General features: G+C 36.4%; 1 protein-coding gene across 1 annotated transcript; it reads right to left on the reverse strand.

The window, feature by feature from the left end:
- Positions 1-1,519: 1,519 nt before the first annotated feature.
- On the reverse strand, positions 1,520-25,948 carry LOC131937128 (macrophage mannose receptor 1). Its single transcript, XM_059294320.1, has 16 exons — positions 25,836-25,948; positions 25,529-25,635; positions 22,268-22,390; positions 19,858-20,100; positions 19,615-19,752; positions 18,724-18,915; positions 18,389-18,471; positions 17,065-17,218; positions 16,868-16,897; positions 16,419-16,589; positions 15,750-15,863; positions 11,685-11,864; positions 11,025-11,182; positions 3,492-3,607; positions 3,058-3,197; positions 1,520-1,761 (listed from the first exon to the last, which is right to left on the reverse strand). Exons 1-16 carry the CDS (start codon positions 25,946-25,948, stop codon positions 1,520-1,522), a joined length of 2,304 nt encoding a protein of 767 aa, XP_059150303.1.
- Positions 25,949-26,180: the final 232 nt, after the last annotated feature.

Consider the following 26,180-nt stretch of genomic DNA (forward strand, 5'->3'; position numbering starts at 1 on the left):
TTGCCACAGCATGGGTCAAATAAAAAAACGTTTGTCCCACCCTAATCTTGCCACAGCTGTCAATAAAAAAAACGTGTGTCCCACCCTAATCTTGCTACATCTATCAATAAAAAAACGTGTGTCCCACCCTAATCTCGCCACAGCGTGGGTCAATAAAAAAACGTGTGTCCCACCCTTATCTTGCCACAGCGTGGGTCAATAAAAAACGTGTGTCCCACCCTAATCTTGCCACAGCATGGGTCAATAAAAAAAACGTGTGTCCCACCCTAATCTTGCTACATCAGTCAATAAAAAATCGTGTGTCCCACCCTAATCTTGCCACATCAGTCAATAAAAAAACGTGTGTCCCACCCTAATCTTGTCACAGCATGGGTCAATAAAAAAACGTGTGTCCCATCCTAATCTTGCCACAGCAGTCAATAAAAAAACGTGTGTCCCACCCTAATCTTGCCACAGCGTTGTTCAATAAAAAAACGTGTGTCCCACCCTAATCTTGCCACAGCAGTCAATAAAAAACGTGTGTCCCACCCTAATCTTGTGTCACACCCTAATCTTGCCACAGCAGTCAATAAAAAAAACGTGTGTCCCACCCTAATGTTACCACAGCAGTCAATAAAAAAACGTGTGTCCCACCCTAATCTTGTGTCCCACCCTAATCTTGCCACAGCATGGGTCAACAAGACGGCCTGAGTGACACTGTGTACGCTGGCCAAGTTTGCTCCGCGGGCCTGGCATTTCTTCTCCGCATCAGCCCATTTTTTCTTCTCTGGAACGAACTTTCAAAACATGTCCATTCTTATCGCAAAAGCAGTAAATTTGTAAATATAATATGTAACTTAAAGAAATATATAGAAAAAATCTAAAATATGTGATTTCTTAAATCATGATAATTAAATACGCTTAAATACGTTTATTCTAAATACTGCGCATAATTACGAAGATGCTAATATTCTTTTGGTACTAGGTGCTTTGACCACAGGTGCTTTGACCATAGGGGTTTGACCACAGCGGTGCTTTGACCATAGGGGGTATTACCATAGGGGGTTTGACCATAGGGGGTTTGACCACAGCGGGGTTTTGACCATAGGGGTTTGACCATAGGGGCTTTGACCATAGGGGGTTTGACTACAGCGGGGCTTTGACCATAGCGGTGCTTTCACCATAGGGGGTTTGACCATAGGGGGTTTGATCATAGGGGGTTTGACCACAGCGTGACTTTTACCATAGGGGTTTGACCATAGGGGTTTGATCATAGGGGTTTGACCATAGGGGCTTTGACCATAGGGGGTTTGACCACAGCGGGGCTTTGACCATAGCAGTACTTTGACCATAGAGGGTTTGATCATAGGGGGTTTGACCACACCGTAGCTTTGGCAATAGGGGTTAGACAACAGCGGTGCTTTGTCCAAATTTCAAAGCTGAATATAAATTGAAATTAATTCAAGTAATGGATATTAGTACTAGCCCTAGACCTAGCCCTAGACCTAGCCACAGCCCACCCCCACCCCTAGCCCCTCCCTCAGCCCTCAGCCCCCACCCCCAACCCCAGCCCTAGCCTCACCAGATAGCAGCGGTCCTCAAACAGCCACCAGCTTGCCGGACACAGGGCCTCTGGTGCTGGAGCTGGAATCTCCGGCTTAACGAAACCTCCACGGGGTGTCTGACATAGAAAAATGTGTTTTCTCTGGCAGCTGACGCTCACCCAGACCGGTTTTCTCAGCTCGTACTTCATGATGAAGCAGCCATTGTTGCTCAAACTAGCTAGATGAATATATGAAACAGTCATAGTTACTCAAACTTGGTAGATGAATGTATGAAACAGCCATAGTTACTCAAGCTTGCTAGATGAGTATAAGAAGCGCCCATGAAGTAAATATGCTCATTCACTTTAAAAGTCGTTTTTTCATTCTTTAAAATTTGACATGTAAATATTATGTATGTATGTTTACCACATATGATTACCATATATGGTTACATTTATATTTACATATATACTTACATAAATATACACATTTGTTTTAATAGAAGACTGTGACGATATGTGTTTGTGTATTTGTATGCGTGATGCATATACGCATGTTGCTTGTGTGTTTGTGTGTGCATGATTGTGTAGTAGGGGCGCGTGTACAGGTATAGGTGTGAGTATTAATTTATGTTTATGAGGATATAGGTATTATGGGCATATAGGTATTATGTGAAGTAAATGACCAGTTACAGTGTATGACTTTACCATTGTAAATAACCGGTTAAAGTTTGTGACTTAACCATTGTACATCTCCGGTTAAGTTTGTAAATTTACCATTGTAAATAACCGATTAAGTTTGTAACTTTACCATTGTAAATAACCGGTTAAGTTTGTGACTTTACCATTGTAAATAACCGGTTAAGTTTGTGACTTTACCATTGTAAATAACCGGTTAGAGATTGTGACTTTACCATTGTAAATAACCGGTTAAAGTTTGTGACTTTACCATTGTAAATAACCGGTTAAAGTTTGTGACTTTACCATTGTAAATAACCGGTTACGTTTGTGACTTTACCATTGTAAATAACCGGTTAGAGTTTGTGACTTTACCATTGTAAATAACCGGTTAAAGTTTGTGACTTTACCATTGTAAATAACCGGTTAAGTTTGTAACATTACCATTGTAAATAGCCGGTTAAGTTTGTGATTTTACCATTGTAAATAACCGGTTAAGTTTGTAACTTTACCATTGTAAATAACCGGTTAAAGTGTGTGACTTTACCATTGTACATCTCCGGTTAAGTTTGTAACTTTACCATTGTAAATAACCGATTAAGTTTGTAACTTTACCATTGTAAATAACCGATTAAGTTTGTAACTTTACCATTGTAAATAACCGGTTAGAGTTTGTGACTTTACCATTGTAAATAACCGGTTAGAGTTTGTGACTTTACCATTGTAAATAACCGATTAAAGTTTGTGACTTTACCATTGTAAATAACCGGTTAAAGTTTGTAACTTTACCATTGTAAATAACCGGTTAAGTTTGTAACTTTACCATTGTACATCACCGGTATAGTTTGTGACTTTACCATTGTAAACAACATTGACGGGGAACTCTGTGACTGGATCGCCATCCACCCAACGAATGGTTTCATTAGACATTTGAAGTCCGATCCAGTAGATTTTGTTTATCTTGGTCAGTTGTGACACGATGAAGGCGTTAGTTTTCCTGGGAAACGTTTTTTTAACCATTAAAATGTTGACATTAACAATTAACAAAGGTAATGTTGTTTAAAATATTGTGCACTTTTATGTTATAAATAAGAATAATGTTATTTTATTTAAAAACGAAAAATTTATTTTTTAATTTGTTAAAACTTATTTAAGCGGTGACAATAGTTTACACATCACATGAAAAACATGAAAAAATAGGTTTATCTGTATATTCTTATTTACTTATCTATATATTTTAATGTACGTTAGATATAACAAAAATGTGACGTCAGAGTTGGCCATTTGTTACCTGTCAGGTATAACGGCCAAATGGCCTTGAATGGACTGACAGAAGTCCATGGCACCGGTCCATGTCTTTGGGTCATCAAACACGGTAAAACAGTAGAGGCCATAACCAAAGCTGTCCTGAATGTGGGGTATACACATCAAACGTGTGGTTTAATGTGGGGTATACACATCAACGTGTGTTTTAATGTGGGATACACATCAACGTGTGGTTTAATGTGGGATACATCAACGTGTGGTTTAATGTGGGATACATCAACGTGTGGTTTAATGTGGGATACATCAACGTGTGGTTTAATGTGGGGTATACACATCAACGTGTGGCTTAATGCGGGGTATACACATCAAACGTGTGGTTTAGTGTGGGTATACACATCAAACGTGTGGTTTAATGTGGGGTATACATCAACGTGTGGTATAATGTGGGGTATACACATCAACGTGTGGTTTAATGTGGGGTATACACATCAACGTGTGGTATAATGTGGGGTATACACATCAACGTGTGGTTTAATGTGGGGTATACACATCAACGTGTGGTTTAATGTGGGGTATACACATCAACGTGTGGTTTAATGTGGGGTATACACATCAAAGTGTGGTTTAATGTGGGGTATACACATCAACGTGTGGTATGATGTGGGGTATACAAATCAACGTGTGGTTTAATGTGGGGTATACATCAACGTGTGGTATAATGTGGGGTATACACATCAACGTGTGGTATAATGTGGGATATACACATCAACGTGTGGTTTAATGTGGGGTCTACATATCAACGTGTGGTATAATGTGGGATATACACATCAACGTGTGGTTCAATGTGGGGTATACACAGTGGCGGAACTAGAAAAAAAAGGCTCCCCCGCAAAAAATGTTTGGCCCCCCCCCTATATATATATATATATATATATATATATATATATATATATATACAAATATATACATACATACATACACATACATATATATATATATATATATATATATATATATATATATATATATATATATATATATATATATATATATATATGTGTGTGTATGTATGTATGTATATATGTATATATATATATATATATATATATATATATATATATATATATATATATATATATATATATATATATATATATTTATAAGTAGCCCGCTTCTCAAAATTTTAAATAGTCTATTACCTGAGTATTTTAATCTATTTTATTGCAATGTATAACCACTGTGATATAACGAACCAGACAACAAAGTCACCAATAAGTCCGAACTCATTTCGGGCCCGCAATAATCGTGTTTTACAAATGTCTGTATTACGTCTTTATGTTTAAAACAAAACTTACGGCCAAAAGCTTGCTGATCAAAATTATATAAACACGTAAGCTTGATTTTGCAATGGTTTCTCGCGTTATGTTTATTTTTATGATTTTTTGTATTTATATTATTAGTTTTGAATACATTCATTTTTATAGCTATAGGATTTTTTAGTATGCCTTATTTAAATAATAATTAAGAGAATAAATGGCTCTTTAATTTACATAGTACAAAACTATTTAAATGAGCTTTATGGGCACCCGTGTTTTAATGAAGGGCAGTAAGTCATGGAAGTATTGTGAACGTTTGCCTATCTTTCAAAGTAGAGCTCTAATAAATTTTATATTTCTCTACGCAACAGTGTGTGTTAGTGTTTCTTCCAGACTTTTTTCTCCGGGGGGGGGGCACTTGAAATCTTCGGGGGGGCGGTAAACTTTCTTCGGGGGGGCGGACACTGTTAAAAGTATATATTTTCTATATAAATTATATAAATTTCATTTCGTTCGGGGGGGCGGTAAAAATTTTTCGGGGGGGCTAACCACTATCAAGGTGCACGAAAAACATTATTTATGAAAAGAAAATTCATTTTTTTTTGGTCGGAACTGGGCCCCTAAACGTCGTGGGCCCCCCCGCATTGCGGGGTCTGGCGGCACTGTAGTTCCGCCCCTGGGTATACACATCAACGTGTGGTTTAATGTGGGATACACATCAACGTGTGGTTTAATGTGGGGTATACACATCAACGTGTGGTATAATGTGGGGTATACACATCAACGTGTGGTTTAATGTGGGGTATACATATCAACGTGTGGTATAATGTGGGATATACACATCAACGTGTGGTTTAATGTGGGTTATATACATCAACTTGTGGCTTAATACGTTCAAAATTAAACCAGGTATTTTTTCATTGTGCTATGGCATAACTAAACGTTATTACAAGCTATTTTATACAACTGATACTGACAATTATTAAAAAGTAACACTTTAAAATGTCAAACATAAAGGGACACATCTCTCATCAAAGTTTCGAACTAGTTAAAAATATAATGTAATTATCTTTGAAATGCCAAGAAAAACCTCACATAATCACAGCCCACTTTGTAGGCTGGCATCGTCAAGTAATTCAACAACTCCATGGGCTTCTCACAGATGTAGCCTGCTGTTACAAGGTCACAAACTTCATCACGCCACTCTCCGACCTTGAGAAAATATGAAGTATATATATATATATATATATATATATATATATATATATATATATATATATATATATATATATATATATATATATATATATATATATATGTATATATATATATATATATATATATATATATATATATATATATATATATATATACAAAGCATGCATGAAACATGTTACTCTTTAATTTAATTGTTTTAATTATACAGCACAATGAATTAATAAATAGGTGATACACCAATTATTTGTTGTTTTATTGTCTTGTCTAATCGTGCAAATTATTGCCTGGTGTACCTTACAAGGTATAAATAGAAATCTGTAGGTAACACCCACCTCATCATTGCTCAACCCATACAATTTATCAACACAATTTATCAACCCACACAATTTATCAACCCACACAATTTATCAACCCACACAATTTATCAACCCACACAATTTATCAACCCACACAAGTGATCAACCCACACAAGTGATCAACCCACACAATTTATCAACCCACACAATTTATCAACCCACACAATTTATCAACCCACACAATTTATCAACCCACACAAGTGATCAACCCACACAAGTGATCAACCCACACAATTTATCAACCCACACAAGTGATCAACCCACACAAGTGATCAACCCACACAATTTATCAACCCACACAATTTATCAACCCACATAATTTATCAACCCACACAATTTATCAACCCACACAATTTATCAACCCACACAAGTGATCAACCCACACAATTTATCAACCCACACAATTTATCAACCCACACAATTTATCAACCCACACAAGTGATCAACCCACACAATTTATCAACCCACACAAGTTATTAACCCACACAATTTATTAACCCACACAATTTATCAACCCACACAATTTATCAACCCACACAATTTATCAACCCACACAAGTGATCAACCCACACAATTTATCAACCCACACAAGTGATCAACCCACACAATTTATCAACCCACACAATTTATCAACCCACACAAGTGATCAACCCACACAAGTGATCAACCCACACAATTTATCAACCCACACAATTTATCAACCCACACAAGTGATCAACCCACACAATTTATCAACCCACACAATTTATCAACCCACACAATTTATCAACCCACACAAGTGATCAACCCACACAATTTATCAACCCACACAAGTGATCAACCCACACAATTTATCAACCCACACAAGTGATCAACCCACACAATTTATCAACCCACACAATTTATCAACCCACACAATTTATCAACCCACACAATTTATCAACCCACACAATTTATCAACCCACACAATTTATCAACCCACACAATTTATCAACCCACACAAGTGATCAACCCACACAATTTATCAACCCACACAATTTATCAACCCACACAAGTGATCAACCCACACAAGTGATCAACCCACACAATTTATCAACCCACACAAATTATCAACCCACACAATTTATCAACCCACACAAGTGATTAACCCACACAATTTATCAACCCACACAAGTGATCAACCCACACAATTTATCAACCCACACAAGTGATCAACCCACACAATTTATCAACCCACACAAGTGATCAACCCACACAATTTATCAACCCACACAAGTGATCAACCCACACAATTTATCAACCCACACAATTTATCAACCCACACAATTTATCAACCCACACAATTTATCAACCCACACAATTTATCAACCCACACAATTTATCAACCCACACAAGTGATCAACCCACACAATTTATCAACCCACACAATTTATCAACCCACACAAGTGATCAACCCACACAAGTGATCAACCCACACAATTTATCAACCCACACAATTTATCAACCCACACAATTTATCAACCCACACAAGTGATTAACCCACACAATTTATCAACCCACACAAGTGATCAACCCACACAATTTATCAACCCACACAAGTGATCAACCCACACAATTTATCAACCCACACAAGTGATCAACCCACACAATTTATCAACCCACACAAGTGATCAACCCACACAATTTATCAACCCACACAATTTATCAACCCACACAATTTATCAACCCACACAATTTATCAACCCACACAATTTATCAACCCACACAAGTGATCAACCCACACAATTTATCAACCCACACAAGTGATCAACCCACACAATTTATCAACCCACACAATTTATCAACCCACACAAGTGATCAACCCACACAAGTGATCAACCCACACAATTTATCAACCCACACAATTTATCAACCCACACAAGTGATCAACCCACACAATTTATCAACCCACACAATTTATCAACCCACACAATTTATCAACCCACACAAGTGATCAACCCACACAATTTATCAACCCACACAAGTGATCAACCCACACAATTTATCAACCCACACAAGTGATCAACCCACACAATTTATCAACCCACACAATTTATCAACCCACACAATTTATCAACCCACACAATTTATCAACCCACACAATTTATCAACCCACACAATTTATCAACCCACACAATTTATCAACCCACACAAGTGATCAACCCACACAATTTATCAACCCACACAATTTATCAACCCACACAAGTGATCAACCCACACAAGTGATCAACCCACACAATTTATCAACCCACACAAATTATCAACCCACACAATTTATCAACCCACACAAGTGATTAACCCACACAATTTATCAACCCACACAAGTGATCAACCCACACAATTTATCAACCCACACAAGTGATCAACCCACACAATTTATCAACCCACACAAGTGATCAACCCACACAATTTATCAACCCACACAAGTGATCAACCCACACAATTTATCAACCCACACAATTTATCAACCCACACAATTTATCAACCCACACAATTTATCAACCCACACAATTTATCAACCCACACAATTTATCAACCCACACAATTTATCAACCCACACAAGTGATCAACCCACACAATTTATCAACCCACACAATTTATCAACCCACACAAGTGATCAACCCACACAAGTGATCAACCCACACAATTTATCAACCCACACAATTTATCAACCCACACAATTTATCAACCCACACAAGTGATTAACCCACACAATTTATCAACCCACACAAGTGATCAACCCACACAATTTATCAACCCACACAAGTGATCAACCCACACAATTTATCAACCCACACAAGTGATCAACCCACACAATTTATCAACCCACACAAGTGATCAACCCACACAATTTATCAACCCACACAATTTATCAACCCACACAATTTATCAACCCACACAATTTATCAACCCACACAATTTATCAACCCACACAATTTATCAACCCACACAATTTATCAACCCACACAATTTATCAACCCACACAATTTATCAACCCACACAATTTATCAACCCACACAATTTATCAACCCACACAAGTGATCAACCCACACAATTTATCAACCCACACAATTTATCAACCCACACAAGTGATCAACCCACACAAGTGATCAACCCACACAATTTATCAACCCACACAATTTATCAACCCACACAATTTATCAACCCACACAAGTGATTAACCCACACAATTTATCAACCCACACAAGTGATCAACCCACACAATTTATCAACCCACACAAGTGATCAACCCACACAATTTATCAACCCACACAAGTGATCAACCCACACAATTTATCAACCCACACAAGTGATCAACCCACACAATTTATCAAACCCGCACAATTTATCAACCCACACAATTTATCAACCCACACAAGTGATCAACCCACACAAGTGATCAACCCACACAATTTATCAACCCACACAATTTATCAACCCACACAATTTATCAACCCACACAAGTGATTAACCCACACAATTTATCAACCCACACAAGTGATCAACCCACACAATTTATCAACCCACACAAGTGATCAACCCACACAATTTATCAACCCACACAAGTGATCAACCCACACAATTTATCAACCCACACAAGTGATCAACCCACACAATTTATCAACCCACACAAGTGATCAACCCACACAATTTATCAACCCACACAATTTATCAACCCACACAATTTATCAACCCACACAATTTATCAACCCACACAATTTATCAACCCACACAATTTATCAACCCACACAATTTATCAACCCACACAATTTATCAACCCACACAATTTATCAACCCACACAATTTATCAACCCACACAATTTATCAACCCACACAATTTATCAACCCACACAATTTATCAACCCACACAAGTGATTAACCCACACAATTTATCAACCCACACAAGTGATCAACCCACACAATTTATCAACCCACACAAGTGATCAACCCACACAAGTGATCAACCCACACAATTTATCAACCCACACAAGTTATTAACCCACACAATTTATCAACCCACACAATTTATCAACCCACACAAGTGATTAACCCACACAATTTATCAACCCACACAAGTGATCAACCCACACAATTTATCAACCCACACAAGTGATCAACCCACACAAGTGATCAACCCACACAATTTATCAACCCACACAAGTTATTAACCCACACAATTTATTAACCCACACAAGTTATTAACCCACACAATTTATTAACCCACACAATTTATCAACCCACACAAGTGATCAACCCACACAATTTATCAACCCACACAAGTGATCAACCCACACAAGTGATCAACCCACACAATTTATCAACCCACACAATTTATCAACCCACACAAGTGATCAACCCACACAAGTGATTAACCCACACAATTTATCAACCCACACAAGTGATTAACCCACACAATTTATCAACCCACACAAGTGATTAACCCACACAATTTATCAACCCACACAAGTGATCAACCCACACAATTTATCAACCCACACAATTTATCAACCCACACAATTTATCAACCCACACAATTTATCAACCCACACAAGTGATCAACCCACACAAGTGATCAACCCACACAAGTGATCAACCCACACAAGTGATCAACACATACAAGTGATCAACCCACTTAAGTGTAACACCCACCTCTTCATTGATCACCACACACAAGTGAAGTTTATTGTACGTTCTGTGGGCCTTGTATTTCCAGTTGGTAAAGTTGACCAGAGAGTTATCTGCCCAGCGATACACATATTCGTTTTCTTTTTTCTCCAGGCCTATCCAGTATTTGTACTGTGAGTTGTCTGCATGGGAGGGGGGGGGGATCACATGAAACACATGAAATGGGAATCACATTAAACACATGGAATGGTGAAGATAGAAATCACATTAAACACATGAAATGTAAATCACATTAAACACATGGAATGGTGAAGATAGAAATCACACGAAACACATGAAATGGGAATCACATGAAACACATGAAATGTAAATCACATGAAACACATGAAATGTAAATCACATGAAACACATGAAATGTAAGCCACATGAAACACATGAAATGTAAATCACATGAAACACATGAAATGGTGAAGATAGGAATCACATGAAACACATCCAATGTCACATGTAAATTTAGGATAAATTATTTTTAAATTTTCTCTTGAAACTGTTAAAACTTCAAAAATAGCAGTTAATTAAATTAATCCTGAAAACTACTATGTGTGATTAGAATTTTTGTAAATTTAATTTAATTTACAATTCCCTAAGATGTGTAGCTCTCTAAGAAAGGAAACCACGACCAACCACCTGGGAAACTGCTCCAGATAAACAAGTTCTCTTTGACAGAGTTGATGCTAACGAGATTTCCACTTTCTTTCTGGCACAAGATGTCTGCTGTCGTCCACGTGACCGAATCTGCCTTGATCAAGTAGCATTTTTTATTGTAGAGCACCCACTCCGGTTGACAGCCATAGTGGCTGATCTCTGGGGAATTTAGAGTTTAGTTTATAAGCTGATCTCTGGGGAATTTAGAGTTTAGTTTATAAGCTGATCTCTGGGGAATTTAGAGTTTAGTTTATAAGCTGATCTCTGGGGAATTTAGAGTTTAGTTTACTTTATAAGCTGATCTCTGGAACAATTACAGTTTAGTTTTGAAGCTGATCTCTGGAACATTTAGAGTTTAGTTTATTAGCTGATCTCTGGGGAATTTAGAGTTTAGTTTATAAGCTGATCTCTGGGGAAATTAGAGTTTAGTTTATAAGCTGATCTCTGGGGAATTTAGAGTTTAGTTTATAAGCTGATCTCTGGGGAATTTAGAGTTTAGTTTATAAGCTGATCTCTGGGGAATTTAGAGTTTAGTTTATAAGCTGATCTCTGGGGAATTTAGAGTTTAGTTTATAAGCTGATCACTGGGAAAATTAGAGTTTAGTTTACTTTATAAGCTGATCTCTGGGAAAATTAGAGTTAAGTTTATAAGCTGATCTCTGGGAAAATTAGAGTTTAGTTTACTTTATAAGCTGATCTCTGGAACAATTACAGTTTAGTTTTGAAGCTGATCTCTGGAACATTTAGAGTTTAGTTTATTAGCTGATCTCTGGGAAAATTAGAGTTTAGTTTACTTTATAAGCTGATCTCTGGAACAATTACAGTTTAGTTTTGAAGCTGATCTCTGGAACATTTAGAGTTTAGTTTATTAGCTGATCTCTGGGAAAATTAGAGTTTAGTTTACTTTATAAGCTGATCTCTCGGAACATAAGAGTTAAGTTTGGAAGCTGATCTCTGGGAAATTTAGAGTTAAGTTTATAAGCTGATCTCTGGGAAAATTAGAGTTTAGTTTATAAGCTGATCTCTGGGAAAATTAGAGTTAAGTTTATAAGCTGATCTCTGGGAAAATTAGAGTTTAGTTTATAAGCTGATCTCTGAGAAATTAGAGTTTAGTTTATAAGCTGATTTCTGGGAAAATTAGAGTTTAGTTTATAAGCTGATTTCTGGGAAAATTAGAGTTTAGTTTATAAGCTGATCTCTGAGAAAATTAGAGTTTAGTTTATATGCTGATCTCTGAGAAATTAGAGTTTAGTTTATAAGCTGATTTCTGGGAAAATTAGAGTTTAGTTTATAAGCTGATTTCCGGGAAAATTAGAGTTTATAAGCTGATCTCTGGAACAATTAGAGTTTAGTTTATATGGTAATGGAAGCGGAATTCTGGAACCTAGCGGGCCATGAAAACGTTGGCTAGAAATGTGGGTAAGTAACAATTTAGACTACCCCAACAGTTAAAATTAAAACAACCTCATCACAAGCACAAATTTAACATCTCCACCAAATAAATAACACACATTGAGACTAGGACAAACAGTTGACTACACCAGAACATCAGGCTAATGTAACACTGAGATATGCGGTATACAATTACTGAAGGAAACGAAAGCTTGCGCTAAAGATTGGGATAAAATTATGTTCCTAGTTTTATTAGTTTATCAACTAGTCAGTAAACACTATGTCTATATACCCCTGCAATATCAATCCTTCAGGCTGCCCCCATAAAACAACAGTGTGTCCAATAACAAAATATATTCTTTAACAACATGAGTAGGTGTTGTTTACAAGCAGAATGGAAGAGGGATCTTACATTTTCATTTCTTAAAATCATAATCCTCATTTAGTACTAAAAGCAATCTCATTTTTATAACTCTCTGTGTACATCGTATTTGATTTGTTATCGTCAAAATTCTTGAAACTCACCAACAGAAGACGTCACTGTGTTGGGGGGACTTTCCGTCGAGAATGTGTTCAGTACTGAAAGAAATCATCTTTAAACTAAATGTTAGCTATAAGGTTTATTTTCGTTAGAAGTTTATTCACGTGGGATAATTATAATTAAAATATTTTACTCGGTTTAAATGCCTTTGTGTTAAAAAAGTAATTAACATAATCTGAAGCCATATTACTATTTCAACGAAACGATTTTGAAATGGAACGAAACAAAAATGAAAATGTACTTATTTTTTTGTCTCTCTGAGACGTTTAAAGTTTATTTAAGTAACATTATAGTTACTTCAAAACTTAATCTCACCAATAAGAAAGCCCGGATCCATTTCGCAGTGTAACTTTTTAAGCTACAAAATCTCAAATAACAGCACATGTCTAAACAAAGAGTCTGTAAATATGCTAACTACGGCTGTTTTAAAGACTCCATTTAGCAAAGTTCTAAATTCTGTCTTAACTAGCAGACTTCCAAACAAATGTTCAAAAAAAAATTTACAACAGCTCGCGTCTCACTGATGGTATAACATTTTACATTAGAAAAAAACGGGTCGGTTTAATGTAAGGCCAAATTTTTAGCATTAATAATTCTTTTTACCAGCATCATCATCATAATCACCATCATCGTGTTTCTTACAATGAAAAACTTGAATTAACAAATCTGTGGCCTAAATTTTTTATCAAACAGGTTCATTAATTAAAAACTCAACTTTTGTAAAATTCAACCATTTGCTGGAGGAAAAAAAATTGTGTAAAGTTCAAAAAGATTCTGTAAGAAAGGAATAAATCCAACCTCTTTTTTTACAGACAAAACCATTCGATGTGAAACAGCCGAGAGGTCGCCATTTTCTTGTCGACGTCATAATCACTGCACAGTCCGTGGAATCAATGGTGGTGAAATCTGAGATAGATTTTTATCTCATTCATACCTCATTGAATGAAATCTGAGATAGATTTTTATCTCATTCATACCTCATTGAATGAAATCTGAGATAGATTTTTATCTCATTCATACCTCATTGAATGAAATCTGAGATAGATTTTATCTCATTCATACCTCATTGAATGAAATCTGAGATAGATTTTATCTCATTCATACCTCATTGAATGAAATCTGAGATAGATTTTATCTCATTCATACCTCATTGAATGAAATCTGAGATAGATTTTATCTCATTCATACCTCATTGAATGAAATCTGAGATAGATTTTTATCTCATTCATACCTCATTGAATGAAATCTGAGATAGATTTTTATCTCATTCATACCTCATTGAATGAAATCTGAGATAGATTTTATCTCATTCATACCTCATTGAATGAAATCTGAGATAGATTTTTATCTCATTCATACCTCATTGAATGAAATCTGAGATAGATTTTTATCTCATTCATACCTCATTGAATGAAATCTGAGATAGATTTTTATCTCATTCATACCTCATTGAATGAAATCTGAGATAGATTTTATCTCATTCATACCTCATTGAATGAAATCTGAGATAGATTTTTATCTCATTCATACCTCATTGAATGAAATCTGAGATAGATTTTTATCTCATTCATACCTCATTGAATGAAATCTGAGATAGATTTTTATCTCATTCATACCTCATTGAATGAAATCTGAGATAGATTTTATCTCATTCATACCTCATTGAATGAAATCTGAGATAGATTTTTATCTCATTCATACCTCATTGCATGAAATCTGAGATAGATTTGTGGCTCATTCATACCTCATTGCATGAAATCTGTGACACATTTTTGTTCATTCATACATCATTGCAGCTAGATCCAAATTTAATGTAAATCGTTTTTCGTCAGAATTTTCAAAAAATTTAATTAATATAAAATATACTGTTTTTTCGATAGATAGCTCTTGCTTTTTTCAACTGAACCAAACCCAAAATGAAACCGAAATGTGCAGCCCAGTATAAAATGAAACCAAAATGTGCAGCCAATATAAAATGAAACCGAAATGTGCAACCAGTATAAAATGAAACCGAAATGTGCAGCCCAGTATAAAATGAAACCGAAATGTGCAGCCCAGTATAAAATGAAACCAAAATGTGCAGCCCCGTATAAAAGAGAAAAATGCGCAACCTTCCTCCCAGTTCTCGTACACAAACGGAGCGCCATCTATCCACTGCCAGCCGTACTCTTTAAACTTCTCAGTGGCGCCAATCCACAAGGCCATACTGCTAGTGCCTATATTAACTGTAGAAAAACGTGTGATGCTATTACAGAGAAAAGCTATAGACATTTTTTCTAAGTGTTGCTATGTGTTATTATCTATTCACCAATGTTGCGAGATATTACACACAGTCGAATAATTCTCCATACTTGGTCAGATATTTGAGGAAGATTTGAAAATATACTTCAATTTAATCAAATGGTAATTAAATGTCTGCGTATAGTATTCAGAGGTATGCCAAGCATTTATTTAACATGAGAAAAGACAACGTTTGAATGTTAGACAAATTATTCAGGAAAGTATTCTTTGTTTTCATCCCTTACCTCCCCCCCCCTTTCTCCCACCCTACTTAGTGAATAAAATCAATCAAAGCAGAAACCTGGTTTTGTTTTTTTCAACAACATTTAGCTATTGTATGTGTAGTTGGTGTAGCTTGAACGCCCCGTCATTATACCCTTGCTAGAACGTCTTTATACCCAGGCTAGACGGTGTAGCCTTAAATGTCTTTATACCCAGGCTAAATGGTGTAGCCTTGAGCACCCCCTCATTATAACCTGACCAACATAACGTAGACTTACGACTGATGAACCTCTGTTCCTCCTGTGACGTAATACTGGCTAAGCTCCCATTCTGGTTGTTGCAAATCATCACTGCTTCATCCCATGTTGTGCTCAGGTCTCTAAACTGGTAACAAAAATCTGTTCCTGACCTTTCAACCCAAGACTGGCCACATTTCTCACTAAAAGGCTCTAAAAACACCATGATATATGTGTATAATACATACATATATATATATATATATATATATATATATATATATATATATATATATATATATATATATATATATACTTTATAAAGCCTATATAAATAGCCTATATGTAGCGTAAATATATGTGCATATATATATATATATATATATATATATATATATATATATATATATATATATATATATATATATATATATATATATATATATATATATATATATATATAATATGAAATAAAATAAATACAGGCCTACCTGGATCAATAGCAATATATTCTGGCTCACCTGGTAAGAAAAATGTGTAAATATTAGGATTCCATTGCACCAAGAATCTCCATTATTGAGGACATTGTACAAACATACCCTAACTCAAACCTCAACCCCAACAAACATACCGCTAACCCCCCCCCCCCCCCACCCACCCACACACACACACCTTCCCAAAAACTTACTCTGATTTTTCTGGCACAAGAAACCATTGGTGTTATAGCCACAGGATATACTCTTCCAGACGGGTCGTGGCTGCGCTACGTCAAAGAAGAGGACGACGCATCTCTGCAAGTCTGGGTCCTTGGGTTCTCCCACACCCCATTCAGCTGAGGCCAACTGGCAGTGTAGGAACAAACTTACTCCGGTCAACTATGGTCAACTATGGTCAACTATGGTCAACTTTGGTCAACTATGGTCAACTATGGTCAACTTTGGTCAACTATGGTCAGCTATGGTCAACTTAATCTGCACTAAGGTAATTTATTGCTTTGTCTTTTATTATGTTTATCTAATAATCTTATGTGTCAAATTATTATTGTTTCAAATTCATTTTTACTTTCTCGTATATACGAAGTATAGAGAAAGTCTTGTAATCGTGCAAAAAAAAAATCGAGATTTTTGGAAATCTCGACGTTTTACACCTCACTGATACGGAAAAACATAATTTTGCAATCTTGTCCGTATGTCTGTGTGTCTGTCTGTGTGTCTGTGTGTCTGTCTGTCTGTCTGTCTGTCTGTCTGTCTGTCTGTCTGTCTGTGTGTCTGTGTGTAAACACGATAACTTGAGTACCGTTACAGCTAGGTTGATGAAATTTCATATATAAGTATTTTATCAAAATCGTAGATCCGTATCAACTTTTTAGCAATTTTCGATAACCTGAAGTGGTACTTTTTCTACTTTGAATTTTTCAAAAGCCTATAACTTGAGTACTATTTCAGATAGATAAATGAAATTTCACATGTAAGTAATAGATCTATTTCTTCACCTTCTTTCAAATTTTGAGTCATTTTTGTTGACCGGAAGTACTAATTTACGCTATTTCCGATTTCTCAAAAAACGCAAGTAAATTTATAAAGTACTAATAATATTGCGCACTATTATGCACATTTTGTTTCGGCGTTTGTTTGGTGCGCAATGTTTTTTCTATGAGATTCTATTCTATTTTTAAAAGTTTAAGTAATTAAAAATCATGTCTACATTCCAAGTTATATAAGAATATTCGAGAAAGTTTAGGGGAGATCACTCCCAGTTTATTACTGTAATAATTCAGAGTACTTTCCGTTGAAAGTATTGCGATACTAACACTACTAACAAATCAACAGAGGTAGAGACAAACAATGCAAATTAGACTATAAACTTCGATTATTTAAGCCAGATTTTGTTACCTAATTAGGAACTTATTTATTTTTTATTAAACTCATACCAGACTTATTCTTACCTTATTTCTAGAACCTTCTAACTTCTATTTACCTGAATTCCTTAAGAACCTTCTAGCATCTACATACCTGGCTTCCATTGACCCACTGATAAGCTCGAATCCTCCTGTAATACTTCAAACCAATCCAGAAGGAACCAGTTTTTATAAAGGCTGTAAATTATCCCATTGTACTCAAGTTACATATTTACTCAGTATTCACGGAAAATAAACATACAAGTCTCTTCAGGAATACTCACTTACTGGCTAAATCATCAAACACTGACTTACTGGCTAAATCATCAAACACTGACTTACTGGCTAAATCATCAAACACTGACTTACTGGCTAAATCATCAAACATTGACTTACTGGCTAAATCATCAAACATTGACTTACTGGCTAAATCATCAAACATTGACTTACTGGCTAAATCATCAAACACTGACTTACTGGCTAAATCATCAAACACTGACTTACTGGCTAAATCATCAAACACTGACTTCCTGGCTATATCATCAAACACTGACTTACTGGCTAAATCATCAAACACTGACTTACTGGCTAAATCATCAAACACTGACTTACTGGCTAAATCATCAAACACTGACTTACTGGCTAAATCATCAAACACTGACTTACTGGCTAAATCATCAAACACTGACTTACTGGCTAAATTATCAAACACTGACTTACTAGCTAAATCATCAAACACTGACTTACTGGATAAATCATCAAACACTGACTAACATGCTAAATCATAAGACACTGACTTACTGGCTAAATCATCAAACACTGACTTACTGGCTAAATCATCAAACACTGACTTACTGGCTAAATCATCAAACACTGACTAACTGGCTAAATCATCAAACACTGACTTACTGGCTAAATCATCAAACACTGACTTACTGGCTAAATCATCAAACACTGACTTACTGGCTAAATTATCAAACACTGACTTACTAGCTAAATCATCAAACACTGACTTACTGGATAAATCATCAAACACTGACTAACATGCTAAATCATAAGACACTGACTTACTGGCTAAATCATCAAACACTGACTTACTGGCTAAATCATCAAACACTGACTTACTGGCTAAATCATCAAACACTGACTAACTGGCTAAATCATCAAACACTGACTTACTGGCTAAATCATCAAACACTGACTTACTGGCTAAATCATCAAACACTGACTTACTGGCTAAATTATCAAACACTGACTTACTAGCTAAATCATCAAACACTGACTTACTGGATAAATCATCAAACACTGACTAACATGCTAAATCATAAGACACTGACTTACTGGCTAAATCATCAAACACTGACTTACTGGCTAAATCATCAAACACTGACTTACTGGCTAAATCATCAAACACTGACTTACTGGCTAAATCATCAAACACTGACTTCCTGGCTATATCATCAAACACTGACTTACTGGCTAAATCATCAAACACTGACTTACTGGCTAAATCATCAAACACTGTCTTACTGGCTAAATCATCAAACACTGACTTACTGGCTCAATCATCAAACACTGACTTACTGGCTAAATCATCAAACACTGACTTCCTGGCTATATCATCAAACACTGACATACTGGCTAAAGCATCAGACACTGACTTACTGGCTAAATCATCAAAGGCGGCTTGTGAATTGATGACCGCTAGCTGACCATTGAACGCCTGACACTTGCTCTCGGCTGCTGACTGAGAGCAGACGACACCACTGATGTAGACACACGTGTCCCCCACCACCCTCCACCCCACATCACATTTTGAAGCGGCACCTGAAAACATGTCAATCCAGTCCAACAAATCAGGAAATGTTAGGGAAAACACAATTTATTATCTTATTAAATGTATTTGATTTTTTTTTTAAACTGCATTGATAAGTACTAGGATTAAACGCAGTCCAATTTTAGATGGCGACATTACTTGGGTCGTCAGTAGCGGGTGGGGTGGTGGAGGATGTAATGAAGTCAGAGTAAAGTGACACAGTAAACCCAACCCCTGCCTAACCCACCTTAAGGGAACCCAACTCCTGCCTTGCCCCAGCAGTCCCACAAGGGGCGGGGCGCCTAACCTGTGCATACTTTAACTCCAACCAGTACGACTTGGGCAAATACTAGCTATTCAGACTTGTATCTAGTGGGGGGAGGGGCGTACAATCAAACACACACAAAAGAACGATTCCTATTACAGCTATTATCATCTATGTATCCTATAATTACACAATATAATGGTATTGACATAACTACAATTAAAAATTAAAACGCTATTTTATCCCAGTTCCCTACCCTATCCTAATCCCAGTAATATCATATCTCTAGTGAGAGGTCACTGTGTATCATTCAGTTAACTGACGAAATTGACGACAATAGCGATAACTTAGAAGATTGGAAACGATAGCTAGGTCTGCAAACGTCCCTGCGTCACAGTGGGGTACTCAGTTGTTGATTTTAGAGGGTGGAAAGGGGTTAGATGCATGTCAGAGCCTGTCAGACACAGAGATGAAGAACTCTAAGACGCTAAAATCAACACTTAGAATACAACCATTTCACAGAAAACATTTTAGAATACAACCATTTCACAGAAAACATTTTAGAATACAACCATTTCACAGAAAACATTTTAGAATACAACCATTTCACAGAAAACATTTTAGAATACAACCATTTCACAGAAAACATTTTAGAATACAACCATTTCACAGAAAACATTTTATAATACAACCATTTCACAGAAAACATTTTAGAATACAACCATTTCACAGAAAACATTTTAGAATACAACCATTTCACAGAAAACATTTTAGAATACAACCATTTCACAGAAAACATTTTAGAATACAACCATTTCACAGAAAACATTTTAGAATACAACCACTTCAAAGAAAACATTTTAGAATACAACTATTTCACAGAAAACATTTTAGAATATACAACCATTTTACAGAAAACATTTTAGAATACAACCTTTTCACAGGAAACATTTTAGAATACAACCATTTCACAGAAAACATTTTAGAATACAACCATTTCACTGAAAACATTTTAGACTACAACCATTTCACAGAAAACATTTAAAATACAACCACTTCAAAGAAAACATTTTAGAATACAACTTTTTCACAGAAAACATTTTAGAATATACAACCATTTCACAGAAAACATATTAGAATACAACCACTTCAAAGAAAACATTTAAGAATACAACCATTTCACAGAAAACGCCGCCGATTTCAAAATATTAGTAATCGATATTTTATCCCAGTTCCCTACCCTATGCTAATCCCAGTTCTAACAGAGGAGACGTCCCAATCAAAGTCTACTGACTAGACCAGCAATTCCACAGTGCCTACCTTTTGGAAAGGTCTACTGACTAGACCAGTAATTCCACAGTGCCTACCTTTTGGAAAGGTCTACTGACTAGACCAGCAATTCCACAGTGCCTACCTTTTGGAAAGGTCTACTGACTAGACCAGTAATTCCACAGTGCCTACCTTTTGGAAAGGTCTAATGACTAGACCAGTAATTCCACAGTGCCTACCTTTTGGAAAGGTCTACTGACTAGACCAGTAATTCCACAGTGCCTACCTTTTGGAAAGGTCTACTGACTAGACCAGTAATTCCACAGTAACTACCTTTTGGAAAGGTCTACTGACTAGACCAGTAATTCCACAGTGCCTACCTTTTGGAAAGGTCTAATGACTAGACCAGTAATTCCACAGTGCCTACCTTTTGGAGCAACCGTAAAAGGTTTATTTTGATCCCTGCTGCAACCAAAAGATTTGTAACTGTTTGCATTCTCGACGTTCCATCTGCCTTTAAAATAACCTAGAGAAAATAGGCCTACATTTTTTTTTTTTTTTGACTGTTTAAAAATGTTATATAATTTCATAACAGTGTAAACTACCCCCCCCCCCTGTGTTTAGAGGTAATGTGACATGCCCACCAGTGTAGATAAAACCACACTCCTTTAATCCAGTGATACTGTAGGGTGCAATAAAGTGCCAGTTGACATACTCGCCCAGGGCTGTCCCATCTGACCACTTGAAGGAGATGTCATCTTCAAAGTCTGTTTCAAACAATATTTATCAACATTCAAATGTTGAATCATATCAACATTCAAATGTTGAATCACATCATCTTCAAAGTCTGTTTCAAACAATTTATATCAACATTCAAATGTTGAATCATATCATATTTAGTTTGCTGTATCACATTTCAAATATTTTCAAGCATTTATCTTTCAACGAAATTTTACATTAATATGTTAACGCTACATGTCAAATTCTCATTGATCTTGCCACATCTTTAAGGTAGTAAATTAGCATATTAAACAAAAGTTTATTGACTTCCGCAGTAAATTAATAGATTAAACATAAACCTCATTGACAAGCGTAGTAAATTACTAAATCGTTTTCTAATTGTAATTTTCTTAATGAAGTTGGAGATTTTTCAAAAGAAAGTGCTATCACAATACTTCTGAGATATTTTCAAAAACATTACTGTTTAAAAATGTGAGAAAGTGTACCGTTAATGCCAATCCACATCGATTTCACTGACAAAGAGGACATCTCTGGAAGAATGGAATTCACATACGCTTGCTCTTTTTCTCTTCAACATTGGGTCAGTAAAAGAAATAAAAATAAAAGTTTTCTTAGTAAGATAATTTTGTATTGCTAACATCTAGTTGAAGTTTTGTATCTCTTACCATGACTTCTTCATACAAAAGAAAAATGAATTTATTGTACACACACACATATATATATATATATATATATATATATATATATATATATATATATATATATATATATATATATATATATATATATATATATATATATATATAACACATTAAGATTGTTTTGACTTTGACACTATTGCGTGTACTCACGAGGAGATTTTGAGCAAGTCAGCGTCTAGGGACAGACATACATTCCTGGCTTCAGTACAGGTCATCTCAATTCTTGGGAAAAACTTGTAACAGGTCAATCTGAAGATCTCCCATCCATCAGGGCATTGACCTTGTTAGAATAGTTTTCAAAGATCTGGTACAATGTTGCTGACGTACTCACTTTGAATGTGGTTACTTTAACCTTTATATACTGGGGTGACTACAGATTACTTGTACAACATCACAAGTAACCTTGATTCATCTAAAAAAATGTATCACTCTCCTAACTTTACGAGACGTGTAAATTTCTTTACCTTGATTCTTCTCAACGAATGTATCACTTTCCTAACTTTAGCACACGTGTAAATTTCTTTACCTTGATTCTTCTCAACGAATGTATCACTCTCCTAACTTTAGCAGACGTGTAAATTTCTCTACCTTGATTCTTCTCAACGAATGTATCACTCTCCTAACTTTACGAGACGTGTAAATTTCTTTACCTTGATTCTTCTCAACGAATGTATCACTCTCCTAACTTTACGAGACGTGTAAATTTCTTTACCTTGATTCTTCTCAACGAATGTATCACTCTCCTAACTTTACAAGACGTGTAAATTTCTTTACCTTGATTCTTCTGACAGGTAAATCCATGAGCCTCCAGACAATCCACGCTACCTAATGTGTACGCTGTAGCGCTACTAGCGTTAAAGACGCTACAATACATTGTATTCCAACTGATCGATGAGAAAATGTAACCAAATTATACAAACTGGTAGGGTGTTCTTTAACGTGATCTAACAAGGATATTTTTATGTTTATGTGCGTTAGACGTACACAACATATCACAGGTGTGAGTGACAACATTTGCACAAATACACTTGACATCTACACATGCATTACATCACTTTAATATTACAAGGGACAACACTACAAATTGTGTTACCTCGCTTTGACAGGAGAAACTGCATAGCGTATCAATGAACTGTTGACTAGTGTACCATCGTTCCACTCCATCTACGATCAACACAAACATGTCGTGATTGTTTACATTCATCTCATCATCCTTCAGTAAAATCTAAACTACAACACTCAATGTATACACTCAAAAATTCAAACCAAAACATTCTGAGGAAAACGTTAAACTGACCAATGTAACATGTTTTAAGTAGTACATCTTACAAACATGTTTTTCAACATATTAAGTTTATATACAAGTAACAAAGTATGATAGTTACAGTATAAACAACATTTCCGATAGTCGTATCCATTTGAAACAATTCAATAAAAACACAACTACAAATGTCTTACCCTCATGAAACACCAACGCCCTACCTACACGAAACACCAATGTCCTACCCACATAAAACACCAATGTCCCACCCTCATGAAACACCAATGTCCTACCCAACACCAATGTCCTACCTACATGAAACACCAATGTCCTATCTACATGAAACAACAATGTCCTACCCACATGAAACACCAATGTCCTACTCACAAACACCAATGTCCTACCCACATGAAACACCAATGTCCTACTCACAAACACCAATGTCCTACCTACATGAAACACCAATGTCCTATCTACATGAAACAACAATGTCCTACCCACATGAAACACCAATGTCCTACTCACAAACACCAATGTCCTACCTACATGAAACACCAATGTCCTACCCATATGAAACACCAATGTCCTACCCAACACCAATGTCCTACCCATATGAAACACCAATGTCCTACTCAACACCAATGTCCTACCCACCTTAAACACCAATGTCCTACCCACATGAAACACCAATGTCCTACCCACATGAAACACCAATGTCCTACCCACATGAAACACCAATGTCCTACCCACATGAAACACCAATGTCCTACCCAACACCAATGTCCTACCCACCTTAAACACCAATGTCCTACCCACATGAAACACCAACGTCCTACCTACATGAAACACCAATGTCCTACCCATATGAAACACCAATGTCCTACCCAACACCAATGTCCTACCCACCTTAAACACCAATGTCCTACCCACATGAAACACCAATGTCCTACCCACATGAAACACCAATGTCCTACCCACATGAAACACCAACGTCCTACCTACACGAAACACCAATGTCCTACCCAACACCAATGTCCTACCCACATGAAACACCAATGTCCTACCCACATGAAACACCAACGTCCTACCCACATGAAACACCAATGTCCTACCCAACACCAATGTCCTACCCACATGAAACACCAATGTCCTACCCACATGAAACACCAATGTCCTTACCCTGTTTGATGAACTGTTCCAACTGAACCCGACCCACGAAACAGCTGAGTCGGACTCATAGAAGACGTAGTCCGCCTTGTCTAGCGTGTCCATCTTGACCAGATGGCTGTTCTGTCGCTGGCAGTTGGAGCTAGGATTGACCAAACATGGTTCCCTCACTTTTACGTGGTGCTCACATAAAACCCTCAAAACTTACAAAAACTTCTACGTTACTCCCACATGTAAAACCACAAAATGGTCTGCATAAAACCACCAACGTTACTATAAATATCTCACTAAAAATCCTCGAATTAAATGTAACCATCTACACACAAAAGCCACGTGACTTACTCAGCCTCTGCCCACGTGACCTGAGACCGGAAGTGCTTGATGCAGGACCCGTTGACGGCCACCCAGTTGTCCTCGATGTCACATGACTGGACAGCACCTACAGAGGTCAACATGATCACGTGTCAATATTTTATTTCCTCCCTTGGGCAGTGAACTGAACCAACTAACCGCGCCACTAACCGCGCCACTAACCACGCCACTAACCACGTCACTAGCCACCCACCAACCCAGCCACTAACCACGCCACTAGCCACGCCACTAACCACGCCACTAACCACGCCACTTGACAGCCAAGTTTTTAAAAACCTCGAGTCCAAACAACATTTATTGGCGAGACGTTGTATT

Source organism: Physella acuta, unplaced genomic scaffold (assembly GCF_028476545.2).
Source record: "Physella acuta isolate Inbredline_101_S28 unplaced genomic scaffold, ASM2847654v3 ptg000200l, whole genome shotgun sequence".
Classification (NCBI taxonomy): Eukaryota; Metazoa; Mollusca; class Gastropoda; family Physidae; genus Physella; species Physella acuta.

What these genes read in the sequence shown, in the direction of transcription:
- LOC131937128 (XM_059294320.1), bottom strand. Translation starts at nt 25,948, where the DNA reads ATGTTGACCTCTGTAGGTGCTGTCCAGTCATGTGACATCGAGGACAAC. An exon ending in AGTGTTTGATGATTTAGCCA is followed by an intron (nt 19,753 to 19,857) that starts GTAAGTCAGTGT and finishes TTGATGATTTAG; the next exon opens with CCAGTAAGTCAGTGTTTGAT. An exon ending in GGAACAGAGGTTCATCAGTC is followed by an intron (nt 15,864 to 16,418) that starts GTAAGTCTACGT and finishes GTTTTTCTACAG; the next exon opens with TTAATATAGGCACTAGCAGT.